This window comes from Pogona vitticeps, chromosome 3, assembly GCF_051106095.1.
Source record: "Pogona vitticeps strain Pit_001003342236 chromosome 3, PviZW2.1, whole genome shotgun sequence".
Lineage (NCBI taxonomy): Eukaryota > Metazoa > Chordata > Lepidosauria > Squamata > Agamidae > Pogona > Pogona vitticeps.
Window position 1 is genome coordinate 123,632,440 of NC_135785.1, and position 21,252 is coordinate 123,653,691.

General features: G+C 39.3%; 1 protein-coding gene across 3 annotated transcripts in view; it reads right to left on the reverse strand.

Moving 5' to 3' along the window:
* Positions 1–21,252, reverse strand: part of DGKH (diacylglycerol kinase eta) — a 162,022-nt gene that overhangs the window by 27,622 nt on the left and 113,148 nt on the right. For all 3 annotated transcript variants that reach the window (XM_020804270.3, XM_020804272.3, XM_078390713.1), the window contains exons 19-27: positions 20,693–20,803; positions 20,449–20,545; positions 14,794–14,901; positions 13,265–13,378; positions 12,872–13,006; positions 10,091–10,257; positions 9,509–9,614; positions 6,411–6,503; positions 124–243 (exon numbers count right to left, since the gene is read on the reverse strand). In XM_020804270.3, the coding sequence (XP_020659929.3) occupies positions 124–243; positions 6,411–6,503; positions 9,509–9,614; positions 10,091–10,257; positions 12,872–13,006; positions 13,265–13,378; positions 14,794–14,901; positions 20,449–20,545; positions 20,693–20,803 (1,051 nt within the window). The remainder of the gene's footprint in view (positions 1–123; positions 244–6,410; positions 6,504–9,508; positions 9,615–10,090; positions 10,258–12,871; positions 13,007–13,264; positions 13,379–14,793; positions 14,902–20,448; positions 20,546–20,692; positions 20,804–21,252) is intronic.

Consider the following 21,252-nt stretch of genomic DNA (forward strand, 5'->3'; position numbering starts at 1 on the left):
AGTGGCAGTACTTGGGGAGATGAATATAATATACAGTACACAGGAGGGTTTTAGTATGACAGTGTAATTTAAGTAATTCATCTAATAAACTGAAAGCAAGTTTACAACTCTGAACTCACCCACCTCATCATCATTCAGTTGCAGAACATAATACAGCCAAGGAATTTCAGAAAGTTTCCTTAATTCAGTTTCCAAACTGTTCAAAGCTGTTGACAGCAGTTCTTCATGAGGGGATTCTAACTGCTATAGAGACAAACCAGAATATCTTATCAACTATGTGCCTCTTTAAAATGAAAACCTGACAGCTTTTACAATGAAATGGACTCCGTATAGCTCAGAAATAGAAATCAATAAGGATTTTTTAAAATACATACATGTTCCTACAATTACTTATTTATTGTATTTTTCTCCCTTTCAGGATCCGTGGCAAGTCATTATATGATTTTTAAAAAAGAGTCACACTTTGAAAAAAAAATGAATTACAGTTTATATTGGTTTAGGACATTAAACCAGGACAGAACTGACCCAATTTAATGGGAGTGTTGTACTAAATATAACTATACCCACATTAAAACTATAAGGCATGGGAATTAACAGGTCTTATATACATTTATCAATTCAAAGCTTTCAGAACTGTCAGATTAGAGCCTAACAAATCAACCCTTTAGATCCCATTCCAACTATGTACACGGGATCCTAAGGAAAATGATGATTTATGCAGATCTGTCCACAGCTTGACAATTTGAAGTTATAGAATCCAGATAATTTATTTGTACCTTTAAATCTTCTATAGTCTTTTGGATATCTTCAGAAATTATATTCATGATTTTGAACTGGGGAATTGAGTAGCCCAATATATTTTAGGTCTCTTTTATTGACAGAATTAAAAATGGAAAAGTATAAATTCTAAAAAGCAGTATGTAAAAAAGCAGAAAATCCTAGCAACCTGAGTATGTCAAGCAGCATCTAGCAAAAAGCATTTAGAAATTCCATAAGCAATTGCTACTCATTGACACACATCAAGAATAATATCTCAGTGTATGTGGAATTCAGCACTTGCCAGCACATAGCATCTAAAAGGTCTTCATCTTGCTCTTTCCTTTCTCTCCTCTAACTCTTTCTCTGAGACATTTTATACATTTTTCATTAACCAAATAACCTGGGGTCTATGCCCTTACAATTTAATTTCCTTTAAATACCCCCAAACATCTGTTTACCTAAAGTTGCTTGTGAGCTATAAAACTAAATAAACTACCATTGTTATCCTGCTGGTGAAGCATAAAGTGAATAACGTACGTATCTTCTAATCTTGCTTATACTGTAGAGCACAGAAAAACATCAATTTTATCTAGCCTACCAAGGAAAGACAGCCTCAATACAGACTAAAATCATAATACCTAAGGATTATGATTATGAAAATTAAAGCATAAACTTGTAATCCAGTTGAAACAAGCAGCTCATTTTGCTATGACGGCAAGGTTAAATGTATTGGAAATGCAATCATCATTCAGTTCACATACGTTGTTTTTCTTTTGCTTCTGTAGTGAAGAATTTCATTAATGGTTATTCCCACCAGGTGGCAGCAATGGAGTACATATGGTACATGCAATTGTTTTTGCTGGACATTGTTTTCATATCTCATTGGTCCACTGTTCTGAAAATCATCTTTAACATTTCACAACATTTGTGAATGCACTGCTTCATCACTTCATTCTACTTCGTCTATAAGTCTATTTTTGTTCTCAACACTTATCTCGCTGAAGTAGCCATAGTTCATAGACCTTTCTACTAATAGATTCAAGTCAAAAAGAACAGCTGCTGACAGTTCTTTTAATAAAGAAAAAATTACTGCAAGGGAATTTTGAATGATTTTACACACACAAAATTTAATACTTTTGATGCAACTGTAGTACTAAATCTTTCTTACAACTCAGTAGGCATCCTTCAGTCTCGAGAGACTATGGTATCGTGCTCTGCATGGAGGACTTGGAACAGCGTCTAGTGTGGCTGAGAAGGCCAATTCGAGAGTGACAATCTCTTCCACATTGAAGCCAAATACAATCTGTCCCCTGTCCAGCTCCCTGGTTTGGCTTGTTTCAGGACTGCCTCTTTGCCTTGGCCTGCTGGACAAGGGTCTCTTCAAATTGGGACAGGCCAAGATGCACCGCCTGCCTCCAGGCTGAACGCTCAGATGTCAGGGTTTCCCATCTGTTGTGGTCCATTCCTAAGGCCTTCAGATCCCGCTTGCAGATGTCCCTGTACCGCAGCTGTATTCTCCCTCTGGGGCGATTTCCCTGCACTAATTCTCCATATAGGAGATCTTTTGGAATCCAACCATCAGCCATTCTCACGACATGCCTGAGCCAACGTAGACGGCACTGTTTCAGTAATGTAAACATGCTAAAAATTCCGGGTCGTTCTAGGACTACTCTATTTGGAACTTTGTCCTCCCAGGTGATACCAAAAATCCATCGGAGGCAACACATATGGAAGGTGTTCAGCTTCCTCTCCTGCCGTGCACAAAGGGTCCAGGACCCACTGCAGTACAGGAGTGTGCTCAGGACACAGACTGTATAGACCTGTATCTTGGTATATGTCGTCAGTTTCTTATTGAGCCATACTCTCTTTGTGAGTCTGGAGAACATGGTAGCTGCTTTGCCAATGCGTTTATCCAGCAAAACATCTAGAGAGTGTGTGTCAGAGATCGTTGAGCCAAGGTACACAAAGTCATGAACAACTTCCAGTTCTTGCATGGAGATGGTAATAGAGGGAATTGAGTCCATGCCCTGGCCCATGACTTGTGTTTTCTTCAGGCTGTTAGTCCAAAATCTTGGCAGGCCTTGCTAAAACAATTCATGAGTTGTTGGAGGTCTTCAGCATAATGGCTGTATCATCTGCGAAGAGGAAGTCTCGTATGCATTTCAGCTGGACTTTGGTCCTCGCTCTCAATCTAGAGAGATTTCCATCCGATCTAGTCCGGAGATAGACACCTTCTGTTGCAGTTCCAAAGGCCTGCTTCAGCATGACAGCAAAGAAGATCCCAAACAAGGTCGGCACAAGGACACAGCCCTGTTTCACTCCACTTCGGATGTCAAAGGGATCTGATGTTGAGCCATCAAAAACTACAGTGCCCTTCATTTCCTCATGAAAGGACCTGATGATGTTAAGGAGTCAAGGTGGACATCCTATCTTGGGAAGTATTTTAAAAAGGCCGTCCCTGCTAACCAAATCAAAGGCCTTTGTGAGATCTATGAAGGCCACAAAGAGTGGCTGTTGTTCCCTGAATTTCTCCTGCAACTGTCTGAGGGAGAATACCATGTCGGTGGTGGATCTATTAGCTCGAAATCCACACTGTGATTCTGGATAGACTCTGTCTGAAAGCACCTGGAGTCTCTTCAGCACAACACGAGCAAGCAGCTTCCCTACAATGCTGAGAAGAGAGATACCACGGTAGTTATTGCAGTCGCCCCTGTCGCCTTTGTTCTTATACAATGTGACAATGTTTGCATCCTTCATGTCCTGTGGTACTCCACCTTCCCTCCAGCAAAGACAAAAGATTTCATACAACTCAATGATGATGATTTCTTTACAGCACTTCAGCAGGGATGTTATCCTTCCCAGGTGCCTTGCCGGAGGCAGGGGAATCCAAGGCCGCTTTTATTTCTGCTAAAGTTGGTTTGCTGTCCAACTCTTCCAAGACAGGCAGGCATTCAATGTTATTTAGTGCCTCTTCGGTTACTATGTTCTCTCTGGAATATAGCTCAGAGTAGCGCTGCACCCATCGTTCCATCTGCTGTGCTCGGTCCTGGATGATCATGCCTGTAGCAGACTTAAAAGGAGCAGATTTCTTCTGTATTTGGATCTAAAGCCTACTTGATACCATCGTACATTCCCTTGATGTTACCTGTGTCCGCTGCTATCTGTATCTGAGAGCAGAGCTGAAGCCAATAATCATTAGAACATCTCCTGGCAGCCTGTTGGACTTTGCTACGAGCAAGTAGAAGAGCCTGCAAGTTTTGCTCACTAGGACAGGCCTTGTATGCTGCCAGAGATCTCTTCTTTTTTTTCAATGGCTGGCATCAATTCCTCTGAATGGGCTTTGAACCAGTCTGCTGTATGTTTCGTCTTCTTGCCAAATGTGGACAAGGCGGTGTTATAAACAGAGTTCTTGAAATTGTCAAGGAAAATTGCAGGCCTGAGCAGAATGGAGTGTATTAATGAGAAGCCATAGTGATCAGGTGTGCTGAAACTGAGTCAGGATGACTCAGCAGAGCTGATGTAATCCAGGGCTGATGCAACCCAGGGATGAGGTAATGTGTAACCTGATTGGTCCTGTATATGTATATATGTGTGATTGTACAGTTAGTTGTATCTTCTCTTGCTTGAAGATCACATCTACTTGTTATGCTGCCAGACTAATGTAAATACTGCTGTAAATACATGTTGCTGAAGGAAATGCTGCTGGACTGTGTGTGAGTTATTCCTGGACTGCCTGAAACGCGAATTACTCTGCTAAAACTGTGATTTCCGCTAAAGAAAGCTGACAGAAATGTTCCCATCGTTCAGGTGCATTTGCCTCAGCTGGGCCTGGAAGGGTTTCCTCAAGTGCTTGGGCAAGTTCCTCCACTTTTCTTTGATCGTGAGTCTTGCTGATGTCAATACATTGTCTTCCTTCCTTTGTCGTGTGATACAATCTCTTTGTTCACAGTTTTACTCTACTACACACCAAGGAGTGATCAGTATCGCAATCAGCACCCTGATAACTGTGTGTGATACTAGGAAGGCTAGAGTGTCTAGTAAGGATCCAATCGAGCTGATGCCAATGCTTCGACCTTGGATGCCTCCAAGAGACTCTCTGTTTCCTGAATGTTTTGCAACCTTTTTGGAACATTTTGGAACTTCTGTCTCTCCCCTGCAACCCTTTTAAATAAAATATTAGAAATATTTTCAAGCAACTGCCTGGATTTTTGCCTCAGAGTCTGTGGTACTAAACCCAGGTCTTGCCTTGACCAGACTACCAAGATTTTGTGTGGGTGTGGTGATCCTTGCAAAAGAGGCACCTGGCTCCTCAGGGTCTAGACTTGTGGATTTGGTTTTGAACTCTCTGAAAGCACTGCTAAGTCTAAGCAGATGGTAGTGTGCGGGAATGATACAGTTCCAATCAGGTTCCACAGCATTCACACCTGACTCCTCCCTGGGCTCACATATCCCAGGATAGGCAAGAGAGGTAGACTGGCTAGGGCCTTGACTGTGGATCATCTTGGGACTTTGTTGACGTAATCTCTGATTCAATGGCTTCCATCGGTAACTGATCAGATGGAGTTTTATAAATGGAACCCACTGAAATCAATACTGTCATGTTTCAAAATGGCATCTATTGCTTGTAGAGATTTTTTCCCACAGGTAAAATTTCAGTCAAGTTTGTCTATTTTTTATGGCTACTTTGGTAAACTACTAACAGATTTGGCAGTTCTGAGTTTGGGACCCCTCATCCATGCAGTAAAGACACTTGGAGAGTCCACCAATGAGGCGTATTTTGTCAATGCAAGTTACACACTTTTCTAATGGACTGACTGAGGCCTATGAAGGCAAGAATGCCTCAGACTTCATGGATGATAATAAATTGTTTTTTTTTTTTTTTCAGGTAAGCATTAGACTCACAAATGACAATGGATTAACAAGCATGAACAGGTAGGGATTATTTACACAAATCAAATGAAATCAAGGCTCCAGAGAAGGAGCAAAGGCGATATCAAAGCAGCAGCTAAAAGGAAATTGAGGAGTAACTGCATGGTGGGAAACATACCCAGTGCCGGGGGTGTACAATAGCAGACTCTTAGGCTCTGGAATGTTCTGAAGATGTTGGCACAAGTGCAGAAGGAACTTATATGTGTGATTCATTGAGACCATGAAGAACAACATGGAACTCTTCACTCAGCCCAGGAGAAACTATAACATTTCTGGGTACACTTAAACTAGCTCTGTTATGATAAGAAGTACACTCAACACAGACCAAGTGAACATGAATTCAAAGCCTTGACGTTAAAAAACAATTAAGAACTTCTGTTTGTCAAGAAGTTCTTGCCATTATGAAAACAAATAAACATCAAACTGAACAGAAGCAACAATTACTGTAGTTCTCCTTCTTAAAGGGACCTAAGTAAAGGCATAGTGGTTTAGACATTAATGGCTGTGTGTTGTGTTATTTTGAGGGGACAGCAGATTCACACTGTCATACAAGCTGTATACTCACTGCTTTACACTGTAGCCAAGTGTCATTTCTTCAGTGTTATCACATGAAAAGATATACTACAATATTTATGAAATGTGAGGGGGTGTACTCACTTCTGTGATATACTGTAGTATACTAAAGGAAACAGCAGAAAAGCTATGCTTTATTACCACCTTACCAAAGGAACCCTTCCTGTTAACAAGGATTCAGTTTCATCATGCAGTGCCTTCACACTGACAGCAATCTCAAGGGCTATGCTTCTGGTGAGGCTCTGTGGAAAAACAAATAAAAAAAAGCAGATAAGGAACAATGGGTATGAGTCTGTAATCTCTTCTTGGAGGCAAACTTTAATGTCCTGGGGGGGGGGGCGTGTTTGAGTGTATCAGAGTGATGTTATCAAGAGGCTAGTCTACATGTTCCAGAAAAACATCTACTTCTGCTTCATTGATTATGCAAAAGCCTTTGACTGTGTGGACCACAGCAAACTATGGCAAGTCCTTAAAGAAATGGGCGTGCCTAACCACCTTATCCATCTCCTGAGAAACCTATATGTGGAACAGGAAGCAACAGTTAGAACTGGATATGGAACAACGGATTGGTTCAAAATGAGTACGACAAGGCTGTATATTGTCCCCCTGCTTATTTAACTTATATGCAGAGTACATCATGCGGAAGGCTGGACTGGAGGAATCCCAAGCTGGAATTAAGATTGCAGGAAGAAATATCAACAACCTCCGATATGCAGATGATACCACTCTGATGGCGGAAAGTGAGGAGGAACTAAAGAACCTTGTAATGAGAGTGAAAGAGGAGAGTGCAAAAAACGGTCTGAAACTCAACATCAAAAAAACTAAGATCATGGCCACTGGTCCCATCACCTCCTGGCAAATAGAAGGGGAAGATATGGAGGCAGTGACAGATTTTACTTTCTTGGGCTCCATGATCACTGCAGATGGAGACAGCAGCCCCAAAATTAAAAGACGCCTGCTTCTTGGGAGGAAAGCAACGACAAACCTTGACAGCATCTTAAAAAGCAGAGACATCACCTTGCTAACAAAAGTCCGAATAGTCAAAGCTATGGTTTTTCCTGTAGTGTTGTATGGAAGTGAGAGCTGGACCATAAAGAAAGCTGACCGCCGAAGAATTGATGCTTTTGAATTGTGGTGCTGGAGGAGACTCTTGAGAGTTCCCTGGACTGCAAAGAGAACAAACCTATCAATTCTAGAGGAAATCAACCCCGAGTGCTCATTGGAAGGACAGATCCTGAAGCTGAGGTTCCAGTACTTTGGCCATCTCATGAGAAGAGAAGACTCCTTGGAAAAGACTTTGATGTTGGGAAAGTGTGAAGGCAAGAGGAGAAGGGGACGACCGAGGATGAGATGGTTGGACAGTGTCATCGAAGCAACCAACATGAATTTGACACAACTCCGGGAGGCGGTGGAAGATAGGAGGGCCTGGCGTGCTCTGGTCCATGGGGTCACGAAGAGTCGGACACGACTAAACGACTGAACACACAGTCTACATTGCGAGCCTGGACACTGCCATGTCCTTTTTAGAGAGAAGATCTTTCTCCTGGCAACCCTCCCGAACGAAACACACTTGTTCAGTCTTTTTCTAATTGTACTGTCATAAACGTTAATAGTTAACATGCTAACTGAGACCTGAAGAGTCTAAGATGTAACTCTTGGGATTTTTGCAATTTCTCTGAGCCTTGCATGGTCTAACCTTGGGGTGAATTTGTTTGGATATCCACACCTGGGAAGACTGACAACTGTCTTGAATGTTTTCCACTTGCTGATGATCAATTACTTAAGGGCATTTGATTAGCAGCACCTGGCTACTACTTAGCCTTTTAGTTCCTACGGAAGCAGTAAGGGTGGCACTTAGTTTTTCACACATAGCTTCTCCATTTTGGCTTTATTTTTTTAAAATACATCATGAAATGGTGTAGGATATCATGTGTTGTTATTCATCTGAGATTTTTATTATGTCCTGATATGTAAAACCATAGAATTCAAAGAGGGTGTACTTTATTTTTCACATGACTATACATGCTTCAAACAACCAAACAGATGTCTTTATACATGAACATCACCAAACAGTTAATATAGAAATCAAACAGACAATGTAATTTTAACCAGGAGATGGAGAAGCTGTATTATCTCAGCCAAAGCAAGACCAGGAGCGGTTCATGAACTATTAATGTTCAATACTGAAGCTGAAAAGGAACAGTAAAAGAACTGTAGTGTCAATATATAACTCAAACAACATTCCTGGTTAATTTAAAGTCCACATAAGGAACAGACTTGCATTACTAAATTCAACTGATTCTAAGAGTTCAAAGACAATTCTTGCAATAAATGTAAAAAAAAAAAACATAGATGGATGACGAAAGAAACACTTAAGCCTTTTAAGGACAGGCAAGAAGCAACAGTAAAGGTGAATTATGGCCAACATCCTGAAATCAACTTTTCAGAGACTGGCATCTAGAGCCAAAGAGAATTATTATAACAGTCAGTGCAAAGAAACAGAGAAGAACAACAAAGAGGAAAAATAAAGAGATCTCTTCCAGAGGTTCAAAGAAATCAAAGGGATATTTGATCCTTAATGTTGAAAGACTAACAAGGAAGTTCATTATCTGAACAAAATCAAATAAAGTGAAGGTGGAAACAGTATACTGAAGAACAATACAGAAGAGATAAAAGGATGACAGAGTCCTTTATAGAGGAATCATATGACAATGAACCTACAATTCAACAAAATGAAATAAAAGAAATAAAAGCTGCTCTAAAAGTACTGGGAAGTACCAGTTGAAAATGGAATAACAATAGAACTATTTCAAGTCAGAAGAGACAGGGGATCAGACAGACTAACAACTTTCCAAGTTTAATGCAGCATTCTTGGTGGAGTTTTTTGATGCTACCTGCCTTTCAGAGTAATATCTGGTCTCCATCTCTGGGATTGTATCACCTGATCTGCACAAACTAATAGAGAAGAAGAATTCTGTAGGAAAACTTGCAGGAAAATTATTATTTCCCTTCTTATGCTATATGACACACAGTTCTAGTCTCTTGCTAGGTGTCCATCTAAATATCAGAAACATTCCTCTACTCCCTGATCTTAATCAAGATTTCAGATATACATTGCAGACAAAGGATATTTTAAAACTGCACAACAACACAATTGAAAAAACACAAATGCTACTGTAAAGATATTGCCACTCTTTTTAGTATATCATTTTATGCATTACTTATACCATAAAACATTTCCCTTTACCTCAGGAAATCTTGTACTGGCTTTGTTTAATGCATGAGAACACGCATTTACAGCATGAGCTAGCTCCTGTTCCAACAGGCTGTGTATTTTTGCAGCTTCACAGATTCTGCAAAAACAGGGAGGAAGGAGAGGGAGAAGAATTAGAAATGCACTCACTTTTGATAACCAGCAGCCTAAAAAATATTGGCCCAAAAGAATATACAGTGTATCTATGTTTGCAGATCAGTTGCTACTGAGAGTTATATAATGAAGAGGCACATCTTACAGAGTGTTTTCAGACACAGTGCTCTTTAACTCTTCTATGCCACCAAAGTATTTTCTTTCAAGCTGGTTTTCATGATGACCTCATGAATTTAAGCATCAAAGTCATGATTTGAGACAAGATATTGTTTCCCTTCCTTTATTTCCCCCATCACACTACCCCACACATTTGTGTTTATAGTTCAGTGCTAAGCCAAACAAGGGCAAGTTATGAAAAAACAAATGAAAACACTGGTTTTATGAACATTTGTGATCTGTATATGATCTATACCATGACAAAGTACTAAAACATCTTCCCCCAGTTCTTTCCCTGGTACCTACCTAGTAATCAGTTCTTCTGCAGCCTGAGAGCACAACTGGATTTGTAAAGCCTCTTCTTCTGTCGCCAGTTCCACAGCCTGCTGAGGGTACAAAGGGGATCTCAGAACTGCTTTACAAGAATCGCATTTCTGTTTGTCTTCCCACGACTTCAGTGTGCTCTCAAAAGCCTGTGTAGAATTGAGTGTGTTACTTGTCATTACACATAAGGATATGTGGTCATTATACACAGAAAAATGTGTTACAGACTTAAAAAATATTTGAAATTTTGCAATTACTTGTACAAAATAAAATAATGATAGGAAATACAAAAATTGAGAAGCTCTACACATTCAGCAAAAACAAGACCTGGAGCTGATTGTAGCTCTGATTATCAGCTTCTTATAGCAAAATCCAAGCTCAAACTGAAGAAAGTATGAAAATCCACTGGCTAGTCAGATATAATCTAAACCAAATCCCTTATGAATACATAGTGGAAGTGAAGAACAGATTTAAGGAATTCGATTTGGTGGACAGAGTGCCTGAAGAACTATGGATGGAGGCTTGCAACATTGTACAGGAGGCAGCAACAAAAACGATCCCAAAGAAAAGGAAATGCAAGAAAGCAAAGTGGCTGCCCAACGAGGCCTTACAAATAGCAGAGAAGAGAAGGGAAACAAAATGCAAGGAAGACAGGAAAAGTTACAGAAAATTGAATGCAAACTTCCAAGAATAGCAAGGAGAGACAAGAGGGCCTTCTTAAAGGAACACTATAAAGAAATAGAGGAAAATAATAGAAAGGGAAAAACCAGAGATCTCATCAAAAAAATTGGATATTAAAGGAACCTTTTGTGCAAAGAGGGGCATGATAAAGGACAAAAATGGTAAGGACCTAACAGAAGCAGAAGACATCAAGAAGAGGTGGCAAGAATACACAGAATTTATACCAGAAAAATCTGGATGTCCCGGACAACCCAGATAGTGCGGTTGCTGAGCTTGAGCCAGACATCCTGGAGAGTGAGGTCAAGTGGGCCTTAGAAAGCATGGCTAACAACAAGGCCAGTGGAGGTGATGGCATTCCAGTGGAACTATTTCGAATCTTAAAAGATGATGATGCTACACTCAACATACCAGTAAGTTTGGAAAACTCAGCAGTGGCCAGAGGACTGGAAAAGATCAGTCTACATCCCAATCCCAAAGGGCAATGCCAAAGAATGCTCCAACTACCATACAATTGCACTCATTTCACATGCTAGCAAGGTTATGCTCAAAATCCTCCAAGGTAGGCTTCAGCAGTATCTGGACCGAGAACTCCCAGAGGTACAAGCTGGATTCCGAAGGGGCAGAGGAACTAGAGACCAAATTGCTAACATGCGCTGGATGATGGAGAAAGCCAGAGAGTTTCAGAAAAACATCTACTTCTGCTTCATTGACTATGCAAAAGCCTTTGACTGTGTGGACCACAGCAAATTACGGGAAGTCCTTAAAGAAATGGAAGTGCCTGACCACCTTATCCATCTCCTGAGAAATAAGCAACAGTTAGGACTGGATATGGAACAACTGATTGGTTCAAAATTGGGAAAGGAGTACAACAAGGCTGTATTTTGTCTCCCTGCTTTTCTAACTTATATGCAGAATACATAATGTGAAAGGTCAGACTGGAGGAATCCCAAGCCGGAATTAAAACTGCCGGAAAAAATATTAACTATCTCAGATATGCAGATGATACCACTCTGATGGCAGAAATTGAGAAGGAATTAAAGAACCTTTTAATGAGGGTGAAAGAGTGGAGTGCAAAAAATGATCTGAAGCTCAACATTAAAAAAAACTAAGATCATTGCCACTGGCCCCATCACCTCCTGGCAAATAGAAGGGGAAGATATGAAGGCAGTGACAGATTTTACTTTCTTGGGTTCCATGATCACTGCAGATGGGGACAGCAGCCCCGAAATTCAAAGATTCCTGCTTCTTGGGAGGAAAGCAACGACAAACCTCGACAGCATCTTAAAAAGCAGAGACATCATCTTGCTGACAAAGGTCCGCATAGTCAAAGCTATGGTTTTTCCAGTAGTGAAGTATGGAAGTGAGAGCTGGACCATAAAGAAGGCTGACCGCCGAAGAATTGATGCCTTTGAATTGTGGTGCTGGAGGAGACTCTTGAGAGTCCCCTGGACTGCAAGGAGAACAAACTTATCCATTTTGAAGGAAATAAAGCCTGAGTGCTCACTGGAAGGACAGATCCTGAAGCTGAGGCTCCAGTACTTTGGCCATCTCATAAGAGAAGACCCCCTGGAAAAGACCCTGATGTTGGGAAAGTGTGACTGCAAGAGAAGAAGGGGACAACAGAGGATGAGATGGTTGGACAGTGTCACTGAAGCGATCAACATGAATTTGGCCCAGCTCCGGGAGGCAGTGGAAGACAGGATGGCCTGGCGTGCTCTGGTCCATGGGGTCACGAAGAGTTGGACATGACTTAACGACTAAACAACAACAAAAAAACACAAAAATTAACAAAAAGTCGGGGATTATTTCATCTCTACTAGCTTATGATTCTGACTAAAAATCAGAGTCTCTCATGCTCTCAGCATGCTGGTTACATTTCATATTGCACACAAACATGAATGTACATGTGTGGATAGTCTCTTTTTAAATGTTACAGAGAAATATCTGGAAATGTATCTTTATGCTAACCTCTTATTTTTGTAGATTACTTTTACCTTAATGGCAGTGAATAAAATTTCACAAAAAGGGGGTTTTATAAAGAAGACAGTACAAATTAGGCAAAGTATATTTTCTGCAACGTACTCTGTCTCGTGTTAACATCTGTGCTCTGTTTTTATGTACTATTTTAATAATTCCCGGAGGCTGGATCCATGCTTCTCCATCTACTTGCACTGGGACTCCTTCATCTCCAAGTATGGTGATCTTTACTGAGCGGCACTGTTAGAAAGTAAACAAGTTTTAATGCAGAAGAATGTATTCACATGACAATTCCCATAAAGATGTATAGCTATTCACAGTTGTGGCTTCTCTCCAGATACATCTCAAGGCCAAAAAGCATTTGCATTTTGGCATTTATGATGATTTGTTACCCACTTAAAATGAAAACAAAAAGTCAACACTTGATTCATGCATACTGCAGCAGCCTCGGTGAACTAATGTGCCAGCTCATTCTTTTTTCCTAGACAATACACATACCTGGGCTATCCTATGATGTTGCAGCTTGATAACACGTGAAACTGCCATCTGCATGCTGCCAAAGACTGCGACAACCTCCAAAATCTTATCATCAAATGATGGTGCCCCAAATATCTAATGGTGGGGAAAGGTAGCATCAGTTTTACAAAAAAGAAACCTATAAACAGCTTAAAAATCAGGTTTTGTCTGTTGTGCTTTGTAACTCATCAAGGACCTAGAGGTAGTTGCATGACCATATTAATATTAATATAAAAATTATATTAATATGCTCATGCAACTACCTCTACATCCTTGATGAGTTACAAAGCACAACAGACATTGAATATAAAATGTTATAGCATCGTTAATGAAGAAGTAGAGCAATTTGGCACACAATTATGTATGTATGTTGGCAGCAAATGCATAAATCATGGTGGCAAATTGTCACTAATTAATGAGTTATTGCTTGCATTCTTAGTCACGTACCAGTCAGCTCATGACCAAGAATTTGTTGATCAGCAGTAATTTATCACTGTGATTTACTTAATTATACTTCTACCAGCATAAATTCACAATAGGAATCTGGCCCATGTAGACTGTAATATCAAATATAAAGGAAGTCAAAGACAAATGAGATATAATTAGAAACACAAAGCAAATCTGGAAACCTTTAAAATGTTTTGATTGTTCAAAAGACATCTGAAGAAGCCTGTGTCTTTTAATAGCCAGAAAATTATTTAGAGTAAATTTGCCATTTTTATTCAGACATTTTACAACAGGATACGTATCTGATTCTTGAAAGAGATCAAAGGGCCTTTGTAGGAAACGGAATGTAATGGACAGATAAACTGTTAGCTATTCCCTGTCCCTATCATAATCTCTGATGTAATGCCACTTCTGCAACAGTGTATGCACCTTCACTGGGGTCCAATTCCAATTAAAGCATGAGCATTAAATACCTTCACAAAGCTGTTCTTCCAAGAGTTAGAACTTAAACCTTCAGGGAACTAGATGAAAAAGTGTGCTTTCTGCATATATTTTTAAAAGAAAAGGCAGCTTTATGTACATCTTTAAATTAAAGTTTAACTTTAGTAAATTATCAAAGAAGTAACCATGTCAATCTGTCTAAGTATTTTGGCACAAGAAAAAAAGGCAAAATATTATAAGACTAACAATTTTATTTCAGCATGAATTTTCATGGATTAAAAGCCACTCTGTCAGACACAGGAGCGCAAATACATGGCCTGTATATGCTTATTCTAATGACCAGATAAAGGGACAATAGTTTGTTAACAGAGAAATTGAATTATCAGGAGCAGCTTAACAGTCCCATTCCTACTTTTGCCAACATATTAAAGAAATATATAAAAGACCCATCGTTCTCAAAAATATATAACAAATGTATATAATTTGGAAAGAAAACAATTCAAAACATCTAAAAATATTTGAGCATTTCTGTGAACTATAGTTTCTGAATAAAACAGTTCAGAACTTTACTCATTTGCTTTTAAGCAGCAAATAACATGTTTAACACCAGACACATTACTCACATCATCCTCCTTGGTTCCACCCCAGAAATTAGTTCCACCAGCATAGCTTGGGATATTCAAAACAGCTATGCCCTGAAGACTTGGGAGGGGGATGTATTGCCCATCACACTGCAATGTATAAAATGCTGTATAAATGACCACTGAAATAAATAGCTATTCCCTATAATTCCACCAAAAACCTGGAAATGATCATTAGCCAGGATGTTCTATTCATTCTAGTACATCAACACTAGGTGTCACACCTCTCCAGTTTATTCTTTTTATAACGATGGTACTTTGCCACAGCAAAAGGAAATGAGAAAAATGTTCCCAATATAGAGTTGACTATCTGGGGAAAAAATCAAACAACTGAGCAAGCTGACACAAGCCAGAGATTATGGTGAAAACAGGATGCTTCAAGACTACCAACAAGTCTTCTAATTCCCAGTACAGTGGTCATTTATGGCCTAAGCAAGAGTCAAATGTATCTACAAGTAAGGTAGCTTATAAAAGTGTACTACTAGAATACACTCTATGTTGATTTACCTTTGGAAACTGCCAAGAACCTGTAGCTACTAGTTAGGTTGTTGATCGGAGATACACAGAAATGCTACTACACATTTCTGGGGTGTCGAGATTCAAAACTGTAGAAACTATCCTCTGGTCTGGTCTTCAAACACACATACTGAATACAGCAATATTAAGTACCATTGCTATTAAAGGCTTAAAGTGACAACCCTCAACTGTAAATACTAAAAAAGCCAGGCATGGAGCAAAGGAAGATACCAAGGGGTTCTTCCTCTCTTGTTTGTTTGGTGTTTTTTTAATTATTATTTTCTCTTTTCTCTTCCTCGGGTCAGCAAGAAGATTTTTGCACATTGTACACAGTGTTTTGTCTACGCTGGAAGCAGGCAGTGGAGGAAGTTAAGGTGTACATATGTATGTGTATCTATAACTGAGGCAAGGCACGTGAGATTGTGATGGCAGAGACACTGAGTAGATGAGGGTAAAGATGTTATTTCAGAGTTGCTTGATTTTTCAGGCTGCAGCCCATGTTATATCCATTTATTCAGGAATCCAACCACTGAATTCAACAGCAGTTATTGAGTCAACACAAACAGGATTGTTGTTTTTGTTAACAGTTGTTAATGGTTTTTGCAGTAATTGTGAACTATTACAAAACCATAGCTTTATATCAAAGGTTCATAATTGATCCTCAGGTCCACTTTTAAAAACAGTCATGAATTCCTTTCTCTTTAATTCTGTCGCTGCTTTATTATTGCTGCACAAGAGTGTAGCAATAGATATTGTGCAAAAGATCAAATCAGCATTCCATAAGGTAAATGTGGGGGAAAGGGCAGGGGGGAGACTCTAAACAAAAAATATATAACTTTGAAAGTGGACCTTGGATCAGCACATTTCACAGTTGACACAGACAGTCTGCTCTTGCTCTGTGCCAAATCTGGGGACATTTGGGTAAATGGTGAGATATGAGGTTTTTAAAAGTAAAACTTCCCCTGCCCCCTGTATAGACACCAGCAACCTTTTCTGTATGTTTTAGAAGAGGTAACCATGTTAGTCTGTGATAGCATAGAAGGAAGGAAGGAAGGAAGGAAGGAAGGAAGGAAGGAAGGAAGGAATGTTGTGACATATTAAAGACTAATTGCAATTTTTTAATGCGAGATTTCATGGACAAGTCCATTTCTTCAGACATCAGATCAAACACACTGAAAAACCCAAACTTGCTCTTCTTGAAAAATAATGGTTAGTCCCAGATACTTTTTTTTTAATTTGGAAGAAATCCAAACTTTGGGAAGTGGGTTACAACTGATTTTGAAACAAGCAATTTTAAAGAGGGGAAGCCTCTCATTTTCTGGCTTTCTTATAAGCATAAATGTTCTAAACATAAATAACGTTACAAGTTTGAGAGCCAAGAACTGAGTACTTTTGACCCTGCCAGTCAGGACCAAATTAAATGACTCATAGGAGAACTTTTTAAGTCCTTCTGAGCCAAAAAGATATTTAAAAGAGTTCCTATTTCTGGTGTAAAAATATTTTAAAAGATATTTTGAAAAATAGAGAATAAATATTCAGAAGCTCACTCATTTAATCTGTGATTTTACTGTTTTATGCTTTGCAGTTGCAGATAATCTTACTTGATGTTTGCAGACCTTTGCAGCCTATTCCATCCATCTTGTCACTATACCATTGTTTGATAAGTAAAAGAACTCCAAATATGCTATGTACCATCAAGTCATTTTTGATATGTGGTGATTGTATGAGTTACTGACTTTGAAATGTCCTATTATTAACAGCTCTGCTCAGATCTTGCAAACCAACAACATCTCACGTTAGGTTGTTCTTTCTTCCTGCTTCCTTGCAATATTGTCTTCTCCATGAACTTTTGCTCAAGTTTTGCAAACTAACAGCTGTGGCTTCCATTATCGAGTCAATCTGTCTCATGTTAGGTCTTCCTCTTTTCTTGTTCCTCCATCTCATTTCCCCCTGAAATATAGTATCTTCTGGTCATTTCTGTATTTCGATTTTACATGCATGGTACAGCTGGCTAAGGTTACTCATGTTTGCTCTAGTGAGAGTTCAGGTTTAACTTGACTGAGCAACCACTTTTCTGGCTCTCCTCCAAAACCAAATTTCAAATGAGTTGATTTTGTCTCTGTATTTCTTTACTGTCTTTCTTTTATATAGTATGGGCAATTTTGACTGTTGTTTCCAGTGATATTCTTTGCTAACTCCAACCTCCCTCCCTCCCCAGCACCTTTTATTTTATTTCAAAGGCAAAGGGACATCTTTTGGAAAATATGCACACATGATTTTTGTCAGATAAAGCTTTTCTTCCTCAGCTTGCCTAACTCAAGAAAAGGGTTTGGAAATTGGAAGATAGCTTTCTAGTCGGCATTCTGCAAAGCAGGCATAACAACATTAGTTTACCTGGGAGGATAAAGGATGTGAATGTTTCTTCATTGTACATGTCATACCTATTCACACCTTTACTTCATCATTTCACAAAGTCCAAAAAAGCCCTTCAAAATATTTTGGCACAGATATACTACACCCACACCCAAGCTACTCTTGCTGCTGTCTCCATGTGCTCATCTTCTGGAATCCTCTAGCACTGGGTAATTCTACATGAGGGAAGTTTCTGTTGGAATTTGTGTGTAGCATATGTGTATTTAAACTCCTATTTTAAAAAGCCATGAAATTCAATTCTTAAAAAAACCTCTGGTTCATGAATGTGGGATATTGTGCTTCTGTACCCATGATTCAAAAAGCCAGGGAATGGCCCAATATTGCTGCACAATATTTTGTCCACATTGCCAGCAAGAAAATGGATTCCAAGCTTTACATAGCAAAAGGCAGCCTGAATGTTGACAACACCAATGGCAGCAGTCAAGATGGTCCACAGGATACCATTTTTTCTCATTATGATTCATACTTGTTGAAAAACAGCTGTAACATTTGCTTTGTTTTTAAATGAGAAACAGTTAACTGATGGAAAAAAGGAGTCATTTCTAGGATTTTCCTTTGCCTTATGTCACTTTGTGTATTTGAAAGGAATCAGGGAGGTTACACCAACCTTCTGTTTTCTATATATAACAGTGTTTCCAGCCTGGGGATTATGAACTCTAAGGAGGTCGCAAAATGTTTTCTGGGGGAGTTGCAGGTTCTCTTATATGTTTTAGCTCTTGTTACATAATTTGTTCCCTGGCCTTTCAGAGAGGGATATTAAAGTCAGGGTGTATGTATTTGTATGAGAAACAGGCCCTTTGAGGGAGAAAGAAGCCTCTACTTTCTGAGAAAAGATAGATGACTTTACCCCATTAAAATGCCTTTTAATGCAAACACTCTAGGTGTGTGTGCAGGTTACTTGGCTATTATAAAAAGAAATCATGACTCAAAAAAGGCTGGGAACCACTGATCTATAACATAGCTTTGCAAGGAATTCTTCTGAGTAGAAATTACTTTCTGTGTGTATGGAAAACTTGAGCAGATCCAAAATGTGGGAGCCAGATTGCTGAGTGGGGCAGGTCACAGAGATCATAAAACCCCCACATACACCCGTTATAACAGCTCCACTGGTTGCCAATTCATTTCCAGACACAATTCAAAATGTTGATTCTAACCTATAAAACCCTCAATGGCTTGGGTCCAAGCTATCTCAAGGACTCTATCTTGCATTATAAGCCTGCTCGGGAGTTAAGATGGCAAGGACTTTTTTCTTCAGACAAGCTTTTCCTCATTTACTGAATGCTTGAGTGGAATTTTTAAACAGATTGTTGTGCCTTACTGCTCTGAATGTGTTTTTTAGTATTCTTTTGTTTACCATTTCTTAAAGTAGTGTTTGTTTGATCCTTTTTAATATTTGCATACTTGCTTTTAGCCTTAAATATTGTATTTTAATGATGTAAGCCACCTTGTGCCCTTTAAAAGGAGAAAGGTGGGGAAAATATTTTGAAGAAATACTGTAAATAAATATGCATATGTGTAAGCATATGAGCTGATCAGTACTATACTGTGGCTCACGAGATGAACTGTGTTATAAGCAGATAATATGCAGCTACCTGGACTGGAAAACCATAACCTCAGAAGAAAGAGCAAGAGAAACTCTTGGTGCCTGCTGTTGCAGCTGGGAGGAGAAGGAGAACTGGGATGGAGGGAGAAAAAGACCACTGGAAAGTTTTTTAAAAAATGGAGCGGGGCCTAAAGGATTTCTAACTGACGTGAAGTTGGTATCGTTGGACAAGTAAGGAAATGAAGGGATTGCATGAGACCAGTTAGAACAGCTGTGATGAGAGATAAGAGAAAGAAAGGTCACTTTAGGGAGGGTAGGCTTAATAGGTTTCTAGTCCAGATAACTTGAGTACTTTTGCTAGTTGCCAATTAATACCTTAGAACCAGAAGGTAATCTGAAGGAAGCAATGAAAGTAGTGGCAGCGGTGGCTGTTGCTGTTACATACCTTCACGTTGGAACCGATTTATAATGTTCCTAATAAGCATCCAAGTTAAGCAAGATATTTCAGTGTTTTTACCAGTTCCACTCCCCAAGTAAGTTTCCATAGCTGAGCAGGGATTTGAATCCAGGCTTCCTGAGCCCTAATCTATCACTATACCCACTACATTCACACCGGGTATCTTGATGAAAGTACAGGATATCCATTACTTTAAAAATAAAAAAAAGCTTTGTGCCAATGAGCTCTCTTCTTCCCTTCCCTTCTCTCTGTGAACCATTTTCATTTTAAAACCTGCTTTTTTTAACCAAGGAAAAGCTTCCTGTTTGCTTTTTTTTGTTGATAGTGCCTGAAGCAAAAGCATTCTTGATGAAACTGTTTACTACCTAACAAGATGTAAGACCTGAGACAAATCTCTTCCCCCAGTCAATCTGCATCGTTCACCATGACTGAAGACTAAGGTATTCCTGGAGGATCCGTTTTAACTGTTTATTGTACATGACTAGTCCCATAACACCCCTATGCACCCATACTAAAGCCCATCTTCAAATTTGTTTATTGCATTCTGAGGTGGGACTAAAACTCCAGGCCTAATATTAGGGAGCGGCAATCAGGTACAAAAGAAGTAGGATTGGTAATGGAGCTGGAACTCTGCTTTCCAAGCCCAAACCTTGGAAGAAGGTAGCTAGGAGCAATACATAAATATTACCTCAAGCTGAACTTTCTGTTCTAAGTTTTTGTAGGTCCGCTGCAATAATTCTTTGGTACCAAGCACACCATACCACATCATATTCTTTGTCCTGCTTCTAAAAGCAGAAGAAATGACAATTCTTAGACATACAATTCACATAGTCAGTCATATTCTGTAAATTACCAGCTAAATTCTAAGATGTCATAAGGAGGGGAAAAAGAAATTACATACATACTTCATATTTCGACAGTGCCTCAATTACCTGCATTTCTCAGGATGTTCTTCTCGTTTATTGTTAAATTCTAAGGAAATTTTTGCATCTAATCCAATGCCAAAATAATTGTTCATGACACACTTCTCTGAATATCCTTCCCTGTAGACAAATGTACATCATGTAGTAAGTGTAACATAGAAAGGGTAGATTGTAACTACCATATGTGTAACTATGCAGACAATGGCACACTTCTAACTTTTCACCTGATTCTGTGCTATCCCCTTGTCCCATTATTAGTGTGGTTCTTCCTCTGTCCCAGAGTCTGGGATGTTACACGTTCTCTAAAATGTATCTTATAGTCATCAACGCCTTAAATAAACATTAATCTAGTACAATTCTGCAGATGGCACGTGTCAATTCATTCCCCCTCCAAAGGGAAGATCACCTATATTTTGTTTCAAAGCTAGATTTATACTCCGTAGCCCAACCTTGGTCATATAAAAATATTTGGCTACAACACCCAGAAGCCTTTAGTTAACACAGCCAAGAATCTATGGTGTTTCTCAGGGGTTCTAGGAGTCTAAGCTCCTCAGGAATCTCAAGGCTGA